At 33.7% G+C, this 20,156-nt stretch overlaps 1 protein-coding gene across 1 annotated transcript; it reads right to left on the bottom strand.

The window, feature by feature from the left end:
* Positions 1 to 1,430: 1,430 nt before the first annotated feature.
* Positions 1,431 to 2,471, bottom strand: LOC139868110 (uncharacterized). Its single transcript, XM_071856446.1, has one exon. The coding sequence runs from the start codon at positions 2,469 to 2,471 to the stop codon at positions 1,431 to 1,433; it is 1,041 nt and encodes a 346-aa protein (XP_071712547.1).
* Positions 2,472 to 20,156: the final 17,685 nt, after the last annotated feature.

Raw genomic sequence — 20,156 nt, 5'->3', positions numbered from 1 at the left:
TATATTAAAAGTGTTGTAAATATATTTTGAACATACTTTGATATATATGTATATATTGTTATAGGTTCGTGAATCAACCAGTGGCCAAGTCTTACTTCCCGACGAAGTAAAAATCTGTGAAAGTGAGTTATAGTCCCACTTTTAAAATCTAATATTTTTGGGATGAGAATACATGCATGTTTTATAAATGATTTACAAAATAGACACAAGTACATGAAACTACATTCTATGGTTGAATTATCGAAATCGAATATGCCCTTTTTTATTAAGTCTGGTAATCTAAGAATTAGGGAACAGACACCCTAATTGACGCGAATCCTAAAGATAGATCTATTGGGCCTAACAAACCCCATCCAAAGTACCGGATGCTTTAGTACTTCGAAATTTATATCATATCCGAAGGGTGTCCCGGAATGATGGGGATATTCTTAAATATGCATCTTGTTAATGTCGGTTACCAGGTGTTCACCATATGAATGATTTTTATCTCTATGTAAGGGATGTGTATTGAAATATGAAATCTTGTGGTCTATTATTATGATTTGATATATATAGGTTAAACCTATAACTCACCAACATTTTTGTTGACGTTTTAAGCATGTTTATTCTCAGGTGATTATTAAGAGCTTCCGCTGTCGCATACTTAAATAAGGACGAGATTTGGAGTCCATGCTTGTATGATATTGTGTAAAAACTGCATTCAAGAAACTTATTTTGTTGTAACATATTTGTATTGTAAACCATTATGTAATGGTCGTGTGTAAACAGGATATTTTAGATTATCATTATTTGATAATCTACGTAAAGCTTTTTAAACTTTTATTGATGCAATAAAGGTTATGGTTTGTTTTAAAATGAATGCAGTCTTTGAAAAACGTCTCATATAGAGGTCAAAACCTCGCAACGAAATCAATTAATATGGAACGTTTTTAATCAATAAGAACGGGACATTTCAGTATCGCAGCGGGAAGGACAGCTTCCGTTCTGTATGCTAGGCTGTAGGGTGTTTCTCCATTGCTTCGCTTTGGTGTCGTCCTGTGTGCCCATAGCACCAAGGGGAGCTCATCGACCCATCCCATTCTGCATTTTCCTAAGCGTTTCTCAATTCCCTTGATTATATCTCGGTTGGTTACTTCCACCTATCCGTTTCCTTGGGGATGATATACCGAGGTGAAGTTTTGCTGAATTTTCAATTGCTCACAGAATTTTGGGAAAATCCCTTCTGCAAACTGTTTCCCATTATCCAAGACTATTTCTTTGGGAACTCCGAACCTGCATACGATGTGCTCCCAAACAAACTTTTCTACTTGCTTACCGGTGATTGCTGCCAAGGGTTTTGCTTCAGCCCACTTGGTGAATTAATCAATTGCTACTAGTAGAAATCTTGGACTTCCAGGGGTGTCGTTGATAGGTCCAACTATATCTATCCCCTATTTCATGAAAGTCCAAGCTGAGGTAACAGAGACTAGTTCTTGCTTGGGCAGTCTCAGGACATTCGAGTGAATTTGACAGGATTCACAAGCTTGTAGCACCATAGTCACATCATGGTGCATTGTAGGCCAATAGTAACCTAGCCTCATGATTTTTGCTACTACCGACCTTGGTCCTGCGTGGAGACCACATATCCCTTCATGCATCTCTTGGATTATAACAGTAGCTTGCTTTGGCCCTATACATCGAAGCCATGGAGTGAGGAAGGATCTTCTGTATAGTGCTCCGTTCATCATTTTGTAGGAGGGTGCCTTTATCCTTATCTTCCTTGCTTCGTTTTTATCCTCTGGTAATTTTCCTGTTTCAAGATATACTTGCAATGGAGTCATCCATGTTACATCATCTTCTTGTATGAGATCATTGACTTCTTCCTCTAAGATCGATTTCTTTTCTAGCACTTCCACCAAGAATTCCTTTGCAAGATGTTCAAATGTCAACGAAGTGAGTTTGATCAGTGCATCTGCCTTCTTATTTTGACTTCTTCGGACATGTTCGATGTCAAAACTTTTGAAGCTTTCGATCAGTTCCTTCGCTTTTGTCAAGTACTGTTGGATGGTGGGTTGCCTTGCTTCAAAAGTGCCCATGATTTGGTTAGCCACTAGTTGTGAGTCGACGAAAGCACGAAGGTGGAGGATCTTTAATTCCTTCACCATTCTCAGTCCCACAAGTAGCGCTTCGTACTCAGCTTTGTTATTAGTTGTTGCAAATTCGAAACGGAGTGCGTAAGTAAACTCTTTTCCTTCGGTGTTTACTAACATCAGACCAGCACCTGATCCATCAGAACTTGACATACCATCGGTGCACAACTTCCATTCTTCATTTTCAATCCTCGAGGTGATGACTTGAGTAGAGTTCTTTGCATCTTCTTCATCGGTGCTATCCGTTTCGTCGATGAAGTATGCCAGAACTTGTCCTTTATTTGCGTGCCTGACTATGAACTCAATGTCATGTTCACCTAGCTCAATGGCCCATTTGGCCATTCTCCCCGATTTTTCATGTTTCGAGAGCACCTACCTGATTGGTTTGTTGGTAAGCAAAACTATCTGATTTGCTTGGAAGTATCTTCTGAGTTTCCTGGCTGTGTGGACGAGCGCTAAGGTGAGCTTCTCAAGTTCTAGGTAATTCAGCTTTGTTCCTTGATGTACTCGGCTAACGAAGTATATTTGAAAGGACCCGTCCTAATCCATCCGGACGAAGTCCATATTGATTATAAACGATTCACAACAGTTGTTTACATCGCGAGGTATTTGACCTCTATATGATACATTTTACAAACATTGCATTCATTTTGAAAAGACAATCTTTCATTACTTCTAAAGTTGACAGACACGCATACCATTTCATAATATATCCAACTATAATAGACTTAATAATGATCTTGATAAACTCAACGACTCGAATGCAACGTCTTTTGAAATATGTCATGAATGACTCCAAGTAATATCTTTAAAATGATCAAATGCACAGCGGAAGATTTCTTTCGTACCTGAGAATAAACATTCTTTCAAGTGTAAACCAAAAGGTTGGTGAGTTCATTAGTTTAGCATAAATAATTATTTCATAATTTTATTAGACCACAAGATTTCATATTTTCATTTCACATAAACATACGTCCCATGCATAGAGACAAAAAAATATCATTCATATGGATTGAACACCTGGTAACCGACATTCACAACTAAGAATATCCCCATCATTCCGGGATCCTCCTTCGGACATGATATAAATTTCAAAGTACTAAAGCATCCGGTACTTTGGATGGGGCTTGTTGGGTCCGATAGATCTATCTTTAGAGTTCGCGTCAATTAGGGTGTCTGTTCCCTAATTCTTAGATTACCAGACTTAATAAAAAGGGGCATATTCGGTTTAATAATTCAACCATAGAATGTAGTTTCGATTACTTGTGTCTATTTCGTAAAACAATTATAAAAGCAGTGCATGTATTCTCAGTCCCAAAAATATATCTGTTGCAAAAGCATTTAAAAAGGGAGTAATGAAACTCACGCATAAAAATATTGTAAAACAGTTATTAAAACATTGCATGTATTCTCAGCCCAAAAATGTAATGAGTAAAAGGGAGCAAATGAAACTCACCATACTGTATTTTGTAGTAAAAATACATATGACGTCATTTAACAAGTGTAGGGTTGTCCTTGGATTCACGAACCTATATAATTTATATATATTAAAACACATAATAATAATCAAATAAATTTATATATTAATATTAGCATTATACTTGTTATTTTAGTATGTTATATGTATTAAATATAGTTTTACGTAACTAATTGTTATTTGGTAAAATAATATTAATAGTAATAAATAAAAAGTTGTAATCTCTTTATAATGATAATAATAATGATATCAATAATATCAATTCAAATAATAATAAAATGAAAATTTTATTAATAATGTTATTTTTTAATAAAAATATCATTTTAGTAAAAATGATAATTTTAACAATGATAATAATTAAAATAAAAAGTGGTTTTATTTTTATAATAAAAATTATGATTTTTGATAATCATTCTTAATACTTATTAATAGTACTTGATAGTAATTAATGTTAACAATAATATTAATGATAATAATAATAATAATGGTATAGTTAATAATAATTATAGTTATACCTTAAAAGAAAAGACTTAAAAAGATACACAGCCTCAGTCAGGAATTGAACCCGAGACCTCTCGTTCAACACACACCCCACCAAACCATCTGCTCAATCTCTTTCTATTTGTCATACTTGCACCTTAATTCTATATACCCCGTATATTTCAGTTTTCATCATCACATCATCAAAAACCCGATTAACTTAGCCCAAGTAATTATATGGGCTTTATGTATCCAATTATATGAAGCCCGTTATTTGATTGATGGATCTTGAAGCCCAAAGTATATTAATCAACCCAAATCTTTAATAGGTTGAAATGTGAATTGGGAAACAGGAACAATACACCTTCTGCTTTGTATGCCGACTAACATCAATAAAAGAAAAGAAAAAAAAATACCCAGCATAGCAGTCGTAGTCCTAGGCTTCATCATCGACAAAACGGTTGTAGGGTTGCAAAAACAATAAGTTTTGATAAGTGAAATGGAAAACTAATTTTTGGTCCACCATTTTCTTTTTGACATAAAAGTGTCGGCCATCTAGTTTCATTTGCAAATTAGAAAAGGCTGTGTAATATTATTAATTGTATCCAAGTTGACAACTTTTTAGAAAGTGCCCATATTCCACTCATCTACCCTCTTTCAATACTTTGTCTATTTAATCCCTGTTGACCCCTTAATCATGCAACGATGGTAATCATCCCCCTTACAAATGATTCACAACACCTACCTTAATCATCTACTTCACTTTCATATTAACAACTCGTGTTTGCAAAAAAAAGAAAGTACAACAATCGACAGGAAACGAGACATAAGTGCACTGCAACTGTAACAGTTAAATAGCAGCGAGATTTTAGGAGAAACGAGGTGGTGTTCACGTAAAAACAGTAGAATATTAAACGTAGCAGGCTGGGTTATGATAGTATTCGAGCTGTAATAGTTATGTTGGTGTTCAAATGGTGATTTTGGTCGTGGTTTGATGGAAGTGATTGTTTCGGACTGAAAAATAGAAAAATAAGAATGGCAGAGGTGTTGTTTGTTGAATGGTTGTGGTGTAGAGCTTCATGATGGTAGCAAGGAACAAGGTGGTGGTTTAGTTTGATACTAGAAGGTGGTGATTATCGCTCAAAGGTGGTGAGAAGTGATCATATGTGGTGATGGATATGGGTTGAGTGGGTTATGCTTCAAGGTATTTGATTAAACCGAAATAAGGAGAAAGAATTAGCAATGCAGTAACTTTCATTATTTGTTGGTGTGTTGTGATTTAATTAGAAACAAGAAACGAACGAACAATAATGGTGGTGTCGGTGACAATCAAGGGAGTTTTCATTTTGTAAACTTTTGTTTTTTTAATTTTGAAATGACAGCAAGCAGAGTATTATATGGTGCCAGTGAATGATTGTGCAGCAATAAAATAATCTCAAACTTGTTTCGTAGTGTTGATTGATGTCAACTATATATCACGATCAGAAGAAAATTTCAAAAGTAGAGTGTGATATTAAACAGAATTTGTTGTGTTGTGAACTTGATTGGTATTGTTTTGTAGCAAAGATTTGTCGACACAAGATATTTGAGCCAGAGATAAACTTTTAAGAAATATCTAAATTCGATAACGATTTCTAACAGATTGGTACGATCGATTGGATGCTTAACTATTTCAGAATCATGAAACAAGATCGTTTACTGTATGAATATGATGTGAAACTGATTCCATTTATATATTTGATTCTATATTAGTGATGTGGTAGCGTGGGGGTACGAAATAGTACTATATTTTACTACGAAATACGTTACAAATTACACAAGTTTTAATTATTTATTTACAAATGGGATATACCTAAACCTTGCTACAACACTATAGGCAGTGTACCTAATCGTAGAGTAGTATAGTTTTTAGTAAGTCCGGTTCGTTCCACAGGGAGCGGGCTTATTGCACACTATATTTTTAAACAACTATATTTGTACAAAATATATATAATTATATATAATAATATATAAAAGGGGGTTTACCGTTTAATGACCGGTTTGTCGATTTATATTTTAAGCGAAGCGTATAGTAAATGACGATATTTAAATAACAATATAAAATAAATAACAATAATTGAAATGACAATAAATAAAAGTACGAGGAAAAATGAAATAAAATATATTATGCTTATTTAAACTTCCGTAACCATGATGTTTGACGTTTTGATTTTAATTTATTGTCCTGGGCTAATTATCCTTTGTCCTGGATGTATTTGAAACCTATCTGGTTTTTGTCCATAATAGTTCATCGGTCATAATTATAAACTGCTCGGCAAATTTAACCTTATACCCGAAGTCAAATATTCCAACTAACTGGGGATTCGAACTGTAACAAGGTCTTAATACTTTGCTTAATGAATACACCAGGTTATCGACTGTGTGTAAACCAAGGTTTTAATACTTTGTTAACAATTACACCAATTACCCTTGAATGTAATCCACCCCTGTTTTAATGAGTCCATTGACTATTAATCCATCCCCGTGTCCGGTCAAATGAACAATAATTCGTACTTATAAATATCCCGCCCATCGTGTCCGATTAAGCGTATGTGGATATATATAGATACTTCAAATCATAACCTTTATATTAAATTAACGAGGTATCGTTAATTTAATATAAAGCCCATTAATAGCCCATAGTCTAATTTCCACAAGTGTCGTTCTTTTGTCCAAACCCCAATTATGGTACAAAACCCAATTACCCCGTCTTTAATATTTAGTCCAACATCATGATTACTTTGGCTCAAATAAGCATAATAATAACTTAAGTACGAGACATTAATTTAAAAAGGAGAACATAGCTTACATTGATTATTTATCGCGTAGTGTTACACGGACAGAGCTCTGACTTTAAAAACCCGTAAAAATAACTTTTACATAACCCAAACTAATCTAATATAACACTAATCTATACTATATATACATATATATATTTATTTATATTATACTAGGGAGTATTATTATTATTATGTTATTAAACTCGGCAGAATTCGCGACCTTTTATAGGGATTCTGAAATTTATGTGCTCCGCGAGTCGCGGCACTTTGTGCCTGAGAACTCCGCGAGTCGCGGGGATATGGAATACAGCTCACACCCCTTTGGATCTTCTTTGCCGACGTTTTATATATATAAATATAAAATATAAATAATTAATATAATTATTTATATATTATATTATATTCTTGTGCATAGTAGACTTGTAATTTTTAGTCCGTTGCGTCGGGCGTTGATAGTTGACTCATGTCCTGGTTCCGGATTTTCGAACGTCCTTGCGTTCAATTTAATATCTTGTACTTTGCGTTCCACAACTTGTACTTTTGTCATTTTTAGACGTTTCTCATCAATAAATTGAACCTTTTGAATTGTATCTTGTACATTTAAGTTTTTTGGACGTTTGTGTCTTCAAATCTTCGTTTTCGCCTTTTGTCTTCGCACTTATTTATTTAAACAAATACAATGAAAATATAATACAATTACAAATGAAAACCTATTATTTAGGAGGGATATTGCTATGAAATATATGTTCCTTTTTAGCCTTATCAAATATCCCCACACTTGAGCGTTGCTTGTCCTCAAGCAATACAGAACTTGAAATAAAAACATACATGAATCACTTTTTTATTCATCACACTTTGTACATCAGTGATTTTGATATGGTGGTATAAACAATGATAGTAACGATAGAACCATGGTTAAAGGTAGGTGTGTCATCCACAGTTGCCTCGGGTTTAGGTCAACGACACTTGCAATCAAATAGCCGATTTACTTTCGGTTTCCAAAGCAAAGTGCACATTTGAAAGGCGGTTTACAGTCCCACATGACTATGAAAATGTAGATCCTTAAGGAAATTGGATCTTTATGAAAATATTTGATCTTTTGAAAATTCAATCTAGCTTTTACCCTAGATAAGTTTTCTGGAATAACCCTTCACCGGTGTTTGCAAAATATTTTTGTGGGTTGTGTGGGTTTCAGATTTGAAAATTTTAGCTCAACACTTGTGGTTTTGTGTTACCCACTTGCTAACCTTGTATTAGGAAAGCAACACGTCCAGTTTACTTGTCCCGTATATTACCTTTCGGTAAACTACCGTCCGGTTGTAAAGGAAAGCGATGAACAAGAAACTGTTAAGGCAACGTCTAATGACATGCATATGATTATGGTCTTAAAACGTGTCGGATGCTAGTACTATCCTTTGTAGGAGCAATAGTAAAGATCATCCTATGATTTTTCTGTCTGGCACAAGGTCCTGTCTCCGACCATGCTATGCAACCACCGTTCTTACGGTTGACACCCGATTTGGTTCAGGTGACCTAATGAATTCCAGGTGAATTCCTAGGATTTTACGTTCAATGGTAATGAACGCATTGAAAATGGGTTTTCAGAAAACAAATCGGTTTTATTTTTGATCAAAATATTTTCTCGTTCAAGCTCGAGTTTAGATATCATTGAATTCCATGAGTTTGTAATTCTCAATCTTTAAGGTCAATCTCTAGGATTGAGTAATATCAGTCTTAAAAGCTGATTTTTAATCTTTAAGGAGATTATCCTTTTCTGGGGATCTGATTCATTAGTCTTATCAAGCTAATTTGCACGGTGCCTCCCCATTGTACGAGATAAATCCTTCTCATGGTTAGGATAAATCTGACCACTTGGCGACCCTGTTTGATGCTGAGGTCCGTGGATTTCCTGCTGATTTTAGTGATGACTTTTCTAGATTTTTCGTCAACCTACAGCTGGTCTGGACGACAACTTCTTGACCTAAATCAAGAAGCGCGTGTCTTTTTCAGAAGACTTTACTTCCTTTTAATGATGGAATTGATTCATCGTGTAGATCCATCTTTTCTTTTCTTTCATCGGGTAAAACAGTTAATTTAGTCCAAAACAAAAGCACTTGCAATAAACTTTACGGAAACATGTGATAGATAGTTTTTAATTGAATAACTTGGTACATTCTCCCCACACTTAGTTTCTTTCTTTGCCTTTTTATTCTCCTTTATTCTATTTTAAATGAATTCAATCGTTTTAGGGTGTTTCTCAATTTATGTCCTTTCCGAGGTAACGATAATTTCGGTATTAACACCTAGTTTTCATCGTTCATAAATATGTATAAACATGATTTTGACTTCATTTAGTTGAAAAATTTTCAAATTTTCACAAAATTTGGTAATTAAACCAAGTGTAAACCCGAGAGAATTTATAACCCTTCCCCACACTTGAGATCATGCAATGCCCTCATTTGCATGAAATCAGACTATAATTATAAATTCATGAGGGTGATTAGTGTAGAAAAGTAATTAAAAATACCCAGTTTTTAATTACAAAACTCGTCGAATGATAGATGGCGCGCCTCATCGTTCATTCCTTCATGTTTTATCACACATATTTTTCTTCAAAAACGGTTGCTTTTCTGAACTGTTTGCTAATCTTTAAAAATACGTCTTTTGTCCTAATTTATTATGCATGTTTATTAACGAGTTATGCACTAACCCGAACCCCTAATTTAATGTTAAGTGAGGTTAAACTTCCCCACACTTAGCTGACGACATGTGAAGTCGGTGGAATAAGTTCCAAGAATTAGAATAGTGAGCCAGTTATTTACATCTCGGGTGGTGTATAATATATCAATGGGTTTAAAGTTTAGACTCTCCCGATCGTCACTACTTAATTCTTTTTAAGTGTAGCTTTTAGTAAATGGATATGTCTCTTTTCTAGTTCTTGGTCAAATGGATCGATATACACCGACATACTTATTTCTATAGGGTGGACAATTCCTAATATTTCCTTCCGTTCATTCTCGGGATCAAAGGTTTCACCTCTATTACCTAATTGGGTGAAATTCAAGGTGTCATTATCTATTAAAGCTCGTAGTTCATCTTCGCTAGATGACTCGTCTATTGAGAATATTGGGTTGGAAGGTTGTGGAATGGTGAATTTCGGGATTGGAGTAGATTCTTCTTCATTAACGGTACTTATTGGTCTCACCATTTTGGTCTCGGGGGTAAAATTTTCAACGTTATCGTTTTCCCAAGAGTACCAATTTGTCACCCTTACTTCTTCTTTATCCATTGATGGATCGATGATTTTGTCTGTAGAGGCTAATGTGTCGATATGTTGTGAATTTGGTAAGACTGAATAAAAAGTATCATCGGGGTAGTTGGTGATTTCGGAGCTCTCGAATTCATCAAAATTCGATGATATGGGATTTTTTTGAACATGTCTCCTCAGATCAACAGGTGTGTAATTTGATAGAGTTTCAGCTTGCCGGTTTACAAACTCTCTCATTTGTTCATTTTGAGCATCGAGTTCTTCGAGTTTGATTTTTATAATGTTTAAAGAATTTTCGGACACGTAATTTTCCTCGTCTTCTGGTTGTTGACTTTGGATATATTCTTGGGAATAATCCCAATTTGAATTGTGTTCTTCGTAATCGTTCCATTCAGGTTCCGTGGGTGCGTAATTTTCCATAGGAACGTAATAGTAACATTCCCATGTTGAGTGATAATCTCCACAGATTTCACAACCAGTTATTGTTTCGTCGTTCGCGATCCAAGATTGACCGAATGAATTGTTATCAACACTCGTTTGAGGGTATTGATTTAATTGATTTTGGAGTTCAAAAAGAGTTTCCAAGGCCCTGTTTTCAAAATTTTCCATTTTATTGCGATGGACAAATTTTTAGCTACAATGTGGTGTGTTCACTAATTATCCTATTAGTTATAAAAATAGAAAAACTTATATAAGTTGTCCAATTAATAGACTTTTCTGCTTTTGCCCACGTTTCGAATAGCCAAAAGATGTAGCAGGGAGCCAGGCACCTTTAAATCGGAAAAGCCACAACTCAGCCACTAACAAATCCAACTATTACTACGAAGCAGAAAAATGTCAACGTCCATTAATTTAACCGCTTAAATAATTTTTCTTTCCGTTTGAGATATTAGATAAGAAATAGAGAAAATTCTAAGTCCTAAAAACTAGAGCGTCGAGAAATAAGAAAGAAATAGATTGCATGTCGAAAAACGTCGAAAAATAAAAATAAGAAAATAGCGCGTCGTAACTTAAAAGTCTAAAAATTATATCTAAAAAGTTGCGCCTAAAGGTCTAAAGGTAAATGCAATTTTATTCAGAAAACGTCAATTACTTAAAGGCACTAAAATCTATTTAAAACTAAAGCGAAAAACGGCGTCGCAAAATTCTAAAGCGCCTAAATTTTAATCTAAAGAAAAAGCACTTAAGGGATTTTACGGCAAAGCCTAAGAATCTATACATATAAAATAACTACGGAAAAACTAATTTTAAAACTAATTGCGAATGAAAAATATACAAAATATTACGATTACACTAAATAAAAGGATACAAATTACAAAAAGTGATAAAATTACTTATTTTTATATTTATTTTATAATAGTATTAATTTTTATATATAAATAAAACTAATTAAAATTAATTATTACTAATTAATTAAAATTAAAACTAAATATTAAATTAATTAAACTAATTAGGGTTTTAAAAATAATAATAATTAATATACTCCGTATTAAATGCGATTAGGGTTCCGTGGTCAGGTCTGCCAGGGCGGCTCCACGAGTCGCGGTGATCCGTACCAGAAAACCTCCGCAAGTCGCGGAGATTGAAAAACGTGTTTTTTTTTTTTTTTTTTTTATATTGTTTTTCTAAAAATATATAAAAATATATTTATACAAAAATAAATTAAAAATATAGCATTTTGCCGAGTCCCCGGCAGCGGCGCCAAAAACTTGATGTGGTAGCGTGGGGGTACGAAATAGTACTATATTTTACTACGAAATACGTTACAAATTACACAAGTTTTAATTATTTATTTACAAATGGGATATACCTAAACCTTGCTACAACACTATAGGCAGTGTACCTAATCGTAGAGTAGTATAGTTTTTAGTAAGTCCGGTTCGTTCCACAGGGAGCGGGCTTATTGCACACTATATTTTTAAACAACTATATTTGTACAAAATATATATAATTATATATAATAATATATAAAAGGGGGTTTACCGTTTAATGACCGGTTTGTCGATTTATATTTTAAGCGAAGCGTATAGTAAATGACGATATTTAAATAACAATATAAAATAAATAACAATAATTGAAATGACAATAAATAAAAGTACGAGGAAAAATGAAATAAAATATATTATGCTTATTTAAACTTCCGTAACCATGATGTTTGACGTTTTGATTTTAATTTATTGTCCTGGGCTAATTGTCCTTTGTCCTGGATGTATTTGAAACCTATCTGGTTTTTGTCCATAATAGTTCATCGGTCATAATTATAAACTGCTGGGCAAATTTAACCTTATACCCGAAGTCAAATATTCCAACTAACTGGGGATTCGAACTGTAACAAGGTCTTAATACTTTGCTTAATGAATACACCAGGTTATCGACTGTGTGTAAACCAAGGTTTTAATACTTTGTTAACAATTACACCAATTACCCTTGAATGTAATCCACCCCTGTTTTAATGAGTCCATTGACTATTAATCCATCCCCGTGTCCGGTCAAATGAACAATAATTCGTACTTATAAATATCCCGCCCATCGTGTCCGATTAAGCGTCGTTCTTTTAAAGCCTTTATATTAAATTAACGAGGTATCGTTAATTTAATATAAATCCTATTAATAGCCCATAGTCTAATTTCCACAAGTGTCGTTCTTTTGTCCAAACCCCAATTATGGTACAAAACCCAATTACCCCGTCTTTAATATTTAGTCCAACATCATGATTACTTTGGCTCAAATAAGCATAATAATAACTTAAGTACGAGACATTAATTTAAAAAGGAGAACATAGCTTACATTGATTATTTATCGCGTAGTGTTACACGGACAGAGCTCTGACTTTAAAAACCCGTAAAAATAACTTTTACATAACCCAAACTAATCTAATATAACACTAATCTATACTATATATACATATATATATTTATTTATATTATACTAGGGAGTATTATTATTATTATGTTATTAAACTCGGCAGAATTCGCGACCTTTTATAGGGATTCTGAAATTTATGTGCTCCGCGAGTCGCGGCACTTTGTGCCTGAGAACTCCGCGAGTCGCGGGGATATGGAATACAGCTCACACCCCTTTGGATCTTCTTTGCCGACGTTTTATATATATAAATATAAAATATAAATAATTAATATAATTATTTATATATTATATTATATTCTTGTGCATAGTAGACTTGTAATTTTTAGTCCGTTGCGTCGGGCGTTGATAGTTGACTCATGTCCTGGTTCCGGATTTTCGAACGTCCTTGCGTTCAATTTAATATCTTGTACTTTGCGTTCCACAACTTGTACTTTTGTCATTTTTAGACGTTTCTCATCAATAAATTGAACCTTTTGAATTGTATCTTGTACATTTAAGTTTTTTGGACGTTTGTGTCTTCAAATCTTCGTTTTCGCCTTTTGTCTTCGCACTTATTTATTTAAACAAATACAATGAAAATATAATACAATTACAAATGAAAACCTATTATTTAAGAGGGATATTGCTATGAAATATATGTTCCTTTTTAGCCTTATCAATTAGTATTTAATCCGTATAAACAAATAAGTATATTAATAATAATAATACTAATAAATATTATTAAATAATAATAATAATTAATAATAATATTAATAACTATGATAGTAATATTTATTAAAATCCATTTTTTTAAAAATGATATTATTAATGATATTAATGGTAACACTAATTATAATAATGTTAATAATAATACAACAATATATATATATATATATATATATATTCATTTTAATAACAACTTAATAATTCTATATATTATTTTATATTTTTAATTCAAATGTTTAAAGTGTACTTTATTAATTTAAAATATTATATATGTACTTCTATTTGTATTTATATATATATATATATATATATATATATATATATAAATATATATATATATATATATATATATATATATATATATATATATATATATATATATACATATTTATTTACACACAATTGTCCGTGAATCGTCAGGAGTGGTCAAAGGTCAAATGTATGCATGAACACAGTTCAAAGTTTTTGAGACTCAACATTACAGACTTTTCTTATCGTGTCGAGTTCATATAAAGATTAAGTTTAAATTTGATCGGAAATTCCCGGGTCGTCACAATATTGGTACTTGCACTCTTTCTCGCTCGGTGACTAAGACTGAGATAATACACTCTTTCGAAGCAGCCAAGTATATAAAGAGCGTTTCTCCTTCTTCGGGTGAAGTTAGGGTTGTGCGATATATTCCTTCATTTCAACGAATGCCTTCTCAACCCCTTCGTTCCAAACAATTTTCTTCTTTCCCAAGCACCCTTTCAAAATTCTGAAGAAAGGTAGCTGCTTTTCTGCTCCCCTTGATACAAACCTGCTGAGTGATGCCAATTTCCCATTCAAACTCTGCATGTCTTTTATGGTTGTTGAGGTTTGGAGTTGCTTGAGCATGTCTACCTTTTCTGGATTTGCTTGGATTCCCTTTCTGGTGATATAGTACCCAAAAAATTTCCCTTCCTCAACTCTGAAGGAACATTTTTGGGTTTAGTTTCATGTTTATTGCCCGAAGCTTCTCGAAGGTTTCTTGGACGTCTTCTATTAAGTTCTCTTCTTTTCGGCTTTTGATTACCATGTCATCCACGTAGGCTTCCAGATTTCTCCCCAATTGGTTATGAAAGACTTTGTCAACGAGCCTTTGATAAGTTGCTCCTGCATTTTTTAGCCCGAAGGGCATCTTTTGGTAGCAATAAATCCCTCTGCTAGTGAAGAAGGACGTTTTTTCTTCATCCTCCTTGGCCATTTTAATCTAGTGATACCCTTTGTAAGCATCCAAGAAGCTTTTGTATTGATATCCATTGAGGGATTCGACTTTCCAATCGATTTCGAGTAAGGGTTAACAATCTTTGGGGCATGCTTTGTTGATGTTTGTGAAATCAATGCACATTCTCCACCCTCCGTCCGACTTTTTTACCATCACAGGGTTACCGACCCATGGAGGATATTTAGCTCCGCGAATTATTCCTGCCTTTAGTAGACCCTCTACTTCCTTACATGCCGCTTCGTCCCTTTCAGGTGCTAGGTTTCTTTTTTTTCTGATGTACCGGTTCGAGGTGCTTGTTGTAATGACCCGGACTTTTTCGATCGTTCTATACTTATAAGATTAATATTTACATAAATTAAACCTTACCAACATGATAAGCAATCCAAATTGTTGAAGATTTATGTTTTTGAAATGAGTTTTACACAACGTTTGACCGTCTAGTTTGACCGATGATATCACGAACTATATAACATATGATAATTATACGTTTGTGTATATATATGTATATATACATATTTAACATGATCTAAGGATGTTTTAATATCTCATTTTGTATTAATAACAATAAGTTATAAGTATATTTTGAAACTACTAACTTAAGTTTTCAAAATGATAACCATACGTAACGTTATTTGACATAAATACTTATGACCTATAGTGTTTATACATATATCGTATAAGTAATGTATTTAATCACTATTTAAGGACTTAAATACATAAAACAATATAAGTGTATTCACAAAAGATAGCTATATTTGAATCTTCGTTCCGTTTTCACAAGATTTCTATACGTATATCTAGAGTATATGTACTCGTATCATACCTAGCTTCTATACGTATTTACTATTGGTATATACACATCAAATCACCACCAACCAGCCCTTGTTCATGCCTTATGTATAAGGTAATTACTTTTGTAAGATAGTATGACTAATTACACAAAATAACAACCTAAAAATTTTGTCTTGGTTCCCTTGGTTCACGTTTTTAAGAGGCTAGGGGGGATCATCATTTTGATTCATTTTTACTTCAATTCTCTAGCTAAATACACACACACTTATAAGCCTTAAACTCTTAATCATTTCAGCAAAGTTACCATGAAGATCTAGCTTCAAAAACATCACTTAATCACCATAAGAAAACCCTTACAAAAACACTTCAAGAATCCTTCCAAGAACACAAATTTACTTCCAATCTTTCATCCAACCCCATCACTCTTTTGGTTCTAGATTTTTACTCCTCTTTAACAGCAATCTTGTCCAAGTAACTTGAGGTAGTAACTTTGTTCATAACCTTATTCGATTCATATATATATAGCTATCTTATTTTATGGTATACAATTTTAACAACAAGAACATAGTTTGAATGTTTTCAAACTTGTTTGCAAACTAAATAGATCCTTCTAACTTAACTTTTAAAATACTTCAAGACCTGTAATATATCATAAATATATGCTAACTTAACAAGGTAAAACTTGGTTTTTCAAAGAACACCTTAAAAACTGAATTTACGACGTCAAAGTGCAACCGGGGGCTGTTTTGGGTTGGATAATTAAAAACCATCTTGAACTTTGAATTGGAGGTTTATATTCTGGAAAAATGATATTTCTTATGAATATGTTAACACATAAAAATTTCATGATTTAACTCAAAGTATAAGTATTTTTAGAAAAATAATCATTTAAGGTTGTTTACATGATGGAAAATGATTAACTTCATAAGTTTCACCAAAGTTTGACCTATGACCTGTGATTTCGAATACAAACTAAGGTATTTACAGTTCATATTCTTAAAGAGGGACTCGATCCAAGGAAGTGGCAAGTTGAACCAACGAAAACGGAGTTGTAACAAAGAAACTATGACCAAAACAAGATCGGATATCCAAAACTAGTTTAGCCACGAAAATAGTTAGAGAAAAATTAAATAAATCACATCTTTCTAAAATAACATGATATTTTATATATATGTACTCATAATTTAATTTTATATATTTCAGGATCACCCGTAAACAATACGAGAAGATTAATCATAAGATCCCATGATTGTACGCAACACGTCATTTGACAACACCGGTACTTTATGTACGCAACACGTCATTTGACAACACCGGTACCGTGGGTCAAGATTAATCCCGACCAATACAAATACGATGGGGTTTTATTTATTTCGATGGGGGTTTTATTTATTAAACACCTAAATATGAACCATTAAAATTGAATTACTAACATCGGACTGCTAACTACGGACTAAGAAATTATTAAAACTATTAAAAGTATAATAAGTATATATATGTGACGATTGTTTAAAATGGAAATATATTGATAAACTATATATGGATAGGTTCGTGATATCAACCGGAGACCAAGTCAAAATATATATATCTTCAAGGCAAAAGTGAGTATATAGTCCCACTTTTAAACTCTAAGTATTTCGGGATGAGAATACATGTATTTTATGTTTTACGTTATGGACACAAGTAACTGAAAAATATATTCTACGTTGAGTTGTACCACTGGCATACTTCCCTGTAGCTTGGTAACTACTATTTACAGCGGTATTGTAAACGCGAATCCTGTTGATAGATATATCGGGCCTGACAACCCCAACCGGACTGGACGACTAGTATTCAACGGTTGCACAGTACTTCGTTTCGTGACTACACTTGGTACGGTGTAGTAAGATTTCATAATAAAGGGAATATACGACGTGATTAAATGTTAAGTATGGTTACCAAGTGCTCAACCACTTAGAATATTTTTATTAAAATGTTTACATATGAAATCTTGTGGTCTATATTTATATCACTACCGGCATTAAACCTATATCTCACCAATTTTATGTTGACGTTTTAAGCATGTTTATTCTCAGGTGATAACTAAAAGCTTCCGCTGCAACATGTTGAATTTAAGCAAGATCTTGAGTATGCATATTTGTGTCAAAAATAAAACTGCATATCCGAGGAATTGTAATGTAAAATATGCTAGAAATCGTATTGTTATCATCACATGTAAAGTTTGTAAGTCTAAGATTATCGCTAAACGATAATCATCTTTTTATTGTCTAAAGCTTGTATTAAAATAAGAGTTATGGTTTGTAATGTAAAATAAATGCAGTTGTTCTTTTAAAAATGTCGCATATAGAGGTCAATACCTCGCAATGAAATCATACGTTATCTAACTCGTTCTTATGGTTAAGGACGGGTTATGACATGTGGTATCAGAGCGGTGGTCTTAGCGAACCAGGTTTGCATTAGTGTGTCTAACCGATAAGTCGTTAGGATACATTAGTAAGTCTGGACTTTGACCGGGTCTGATTTAAAAACCATTGCTTATCATTGTTGGTTAAAATTTATATGTAAATATTATGTAGTACTAATGGGTTAGTTGTTGTGTGATAGATGTCGGGCTCAAAACTTGTTATCACATTCAGCAACTCCGAACCAGAATCTTCAGATGGTGTTCCAGTCATTAACCTATCCGATGACGAAAATGATATCTTTGGGGAAGACTCACAAATTCCGGATGAACCAACTATAGGGAACCCGGAAAGTGAACCCGAGGAGGAAAGTGAACCCGAGGAGGAAAGTGAACCCGAGGAGGAAAGTGAACCCGAGGAAGAAATACAGGAAATTACGAAAGACAAGTTCGAACTAGGAAAGAAACGAAAGGCTAATGAATTAGAAAATTCAAATCCCGAGTTTAGTAAGGATGATGTGGCACCAACTCCACTAGACACTACCACCCCTATTCCCGCTATTCCTATTCGTTCTATCCCGGCATCTAGTTCTTCAGCCCCACAGCCAAAATATAGGCAGACAGCTAGGATAAGCGTTAGGCCATTCCTTGAACCTAAACGTCCTAGAAAATAGACCAAACGATGCGCTGCCGTATTAAACCATGAGATCATATAATGTTTTGTATAATATTATTAGCGTGGTTTGCTTAATGTTCGATGTAAGATAAGCATATGTAAAATAGTGAAGTGTGAAATGCAATAATTTTCCATGGTTAAGTATTATTTGGGTGGTAGTAAATGATTTTCGTACTAAGCTATTAAGTATGAACTTTAACGGGTAGGTACTACCCTAGATATAATTATAAAATGCTAATAAGAAGAAAAGGCTTTTATAATAATAACTGGTTCATATTATTAATAAGCTATAATGTACTGTAAATATACACTACATCTATAATATTCCATGTGAATAATTATTTTCTTTTCATTCTTATAGAAGAATATGGCGCGATTGAATCGAATGACGGAACAAGAAGTCGAGGAATTCATCAACCAGCGAGTGAACGACAGAATGTTATGGGTCGAAGCTGCAAGAGCTGCTGCAGTTAACCCAAATCCTCGTGTAGGATGCACCTACAAAACTTTTCAAGCTTGCAAGCCCTCATCATTCAGTGGAACGGAAGGACCGATCGGTTTAACCCGGTGGATAGAAAAGATGGAGACTGTGTTTAAAATCAGTGGTTGTGTTGAAAAGGACATGACCAAGTATGCATCATGCACTTTACAAGATAGTGCACTCACGTGGTGGAAAAATTATGTGAAGGCTGTAGGAGGAGATGTAGCTTATGATACTCCATGGGAAGAATTCAAAACAATGTTAATCAACGAATATTGTCCAAGGAACGAGGTTAGGAAGTTGGAAGATGAATTACGAAGCCTGAAGGTTGTTGGTACTGAAATCACCAACTACAATCAGCGATTCATGGAATTAGTTTTGCTATGTCCTGAATTGGTTCCAACCGAAGAACGGAAGATTGAAATGTACAAAGATGGTTTGCCCAAAAAGGTCAAGGCAAATGTTACAGCATCGAAACCTAAGACAATTCATGAAGCTATAACCATGGCAAACGAGCTAATGGATCAGGTCATCATGGATAAGAAAGTATCCAATACTGATGTGAAGGTATCAGGTAACAAAAGAAAGTGGAATGGAAATTATGATCGAGGTAACCAACAACAATCTTTTAAGAAACAAGAAATCACGCAAGGTGCGGGTAGTGGTTTAAGCTTTGGTTACAAAGGACAAAATCCTTTATGTAACCGATGCCACAAACATCACTCTGGCTACTGTAATGTGGTATGCAACAAATGTAATCGAAAGGGTCATCTTGCTGAAGATTGTAGGGCTCTCGTTACAAATACAAATGGTACCA

Source organism: Rutidosis leptorrhynchoides, chromosome 9, assembly GCF_046630445.1.
Source record: "Rutidosis leptorrhynchoides isolate AG116_Rl617_1_P2 chromosome 9, CSIRO_AGI_Rlap_v1, whole genome shotgun sequence".
Classification (NCBI taxonomy): domain Eukaryota; kingdom Viridiplantae; phylum Streptophyta; class Magnoliopsida; order Asterales; family Asteraceae; genus Rutidosis; species Rutidosis leptorrhynchoides.
This window is presented reverse-complemented; position numbering and strand designations above follow the sequence as displayed.

What these genes read in the sequence shown, in the direction of transcription:
- LOC139868110 (XM_071856446.1), bottom strand. Translation starts at nt 2,471, where the DNA reads ATGGCCAAATGGGCCATTGAGCTAGGTGAACATGACATTGAGTTCATA.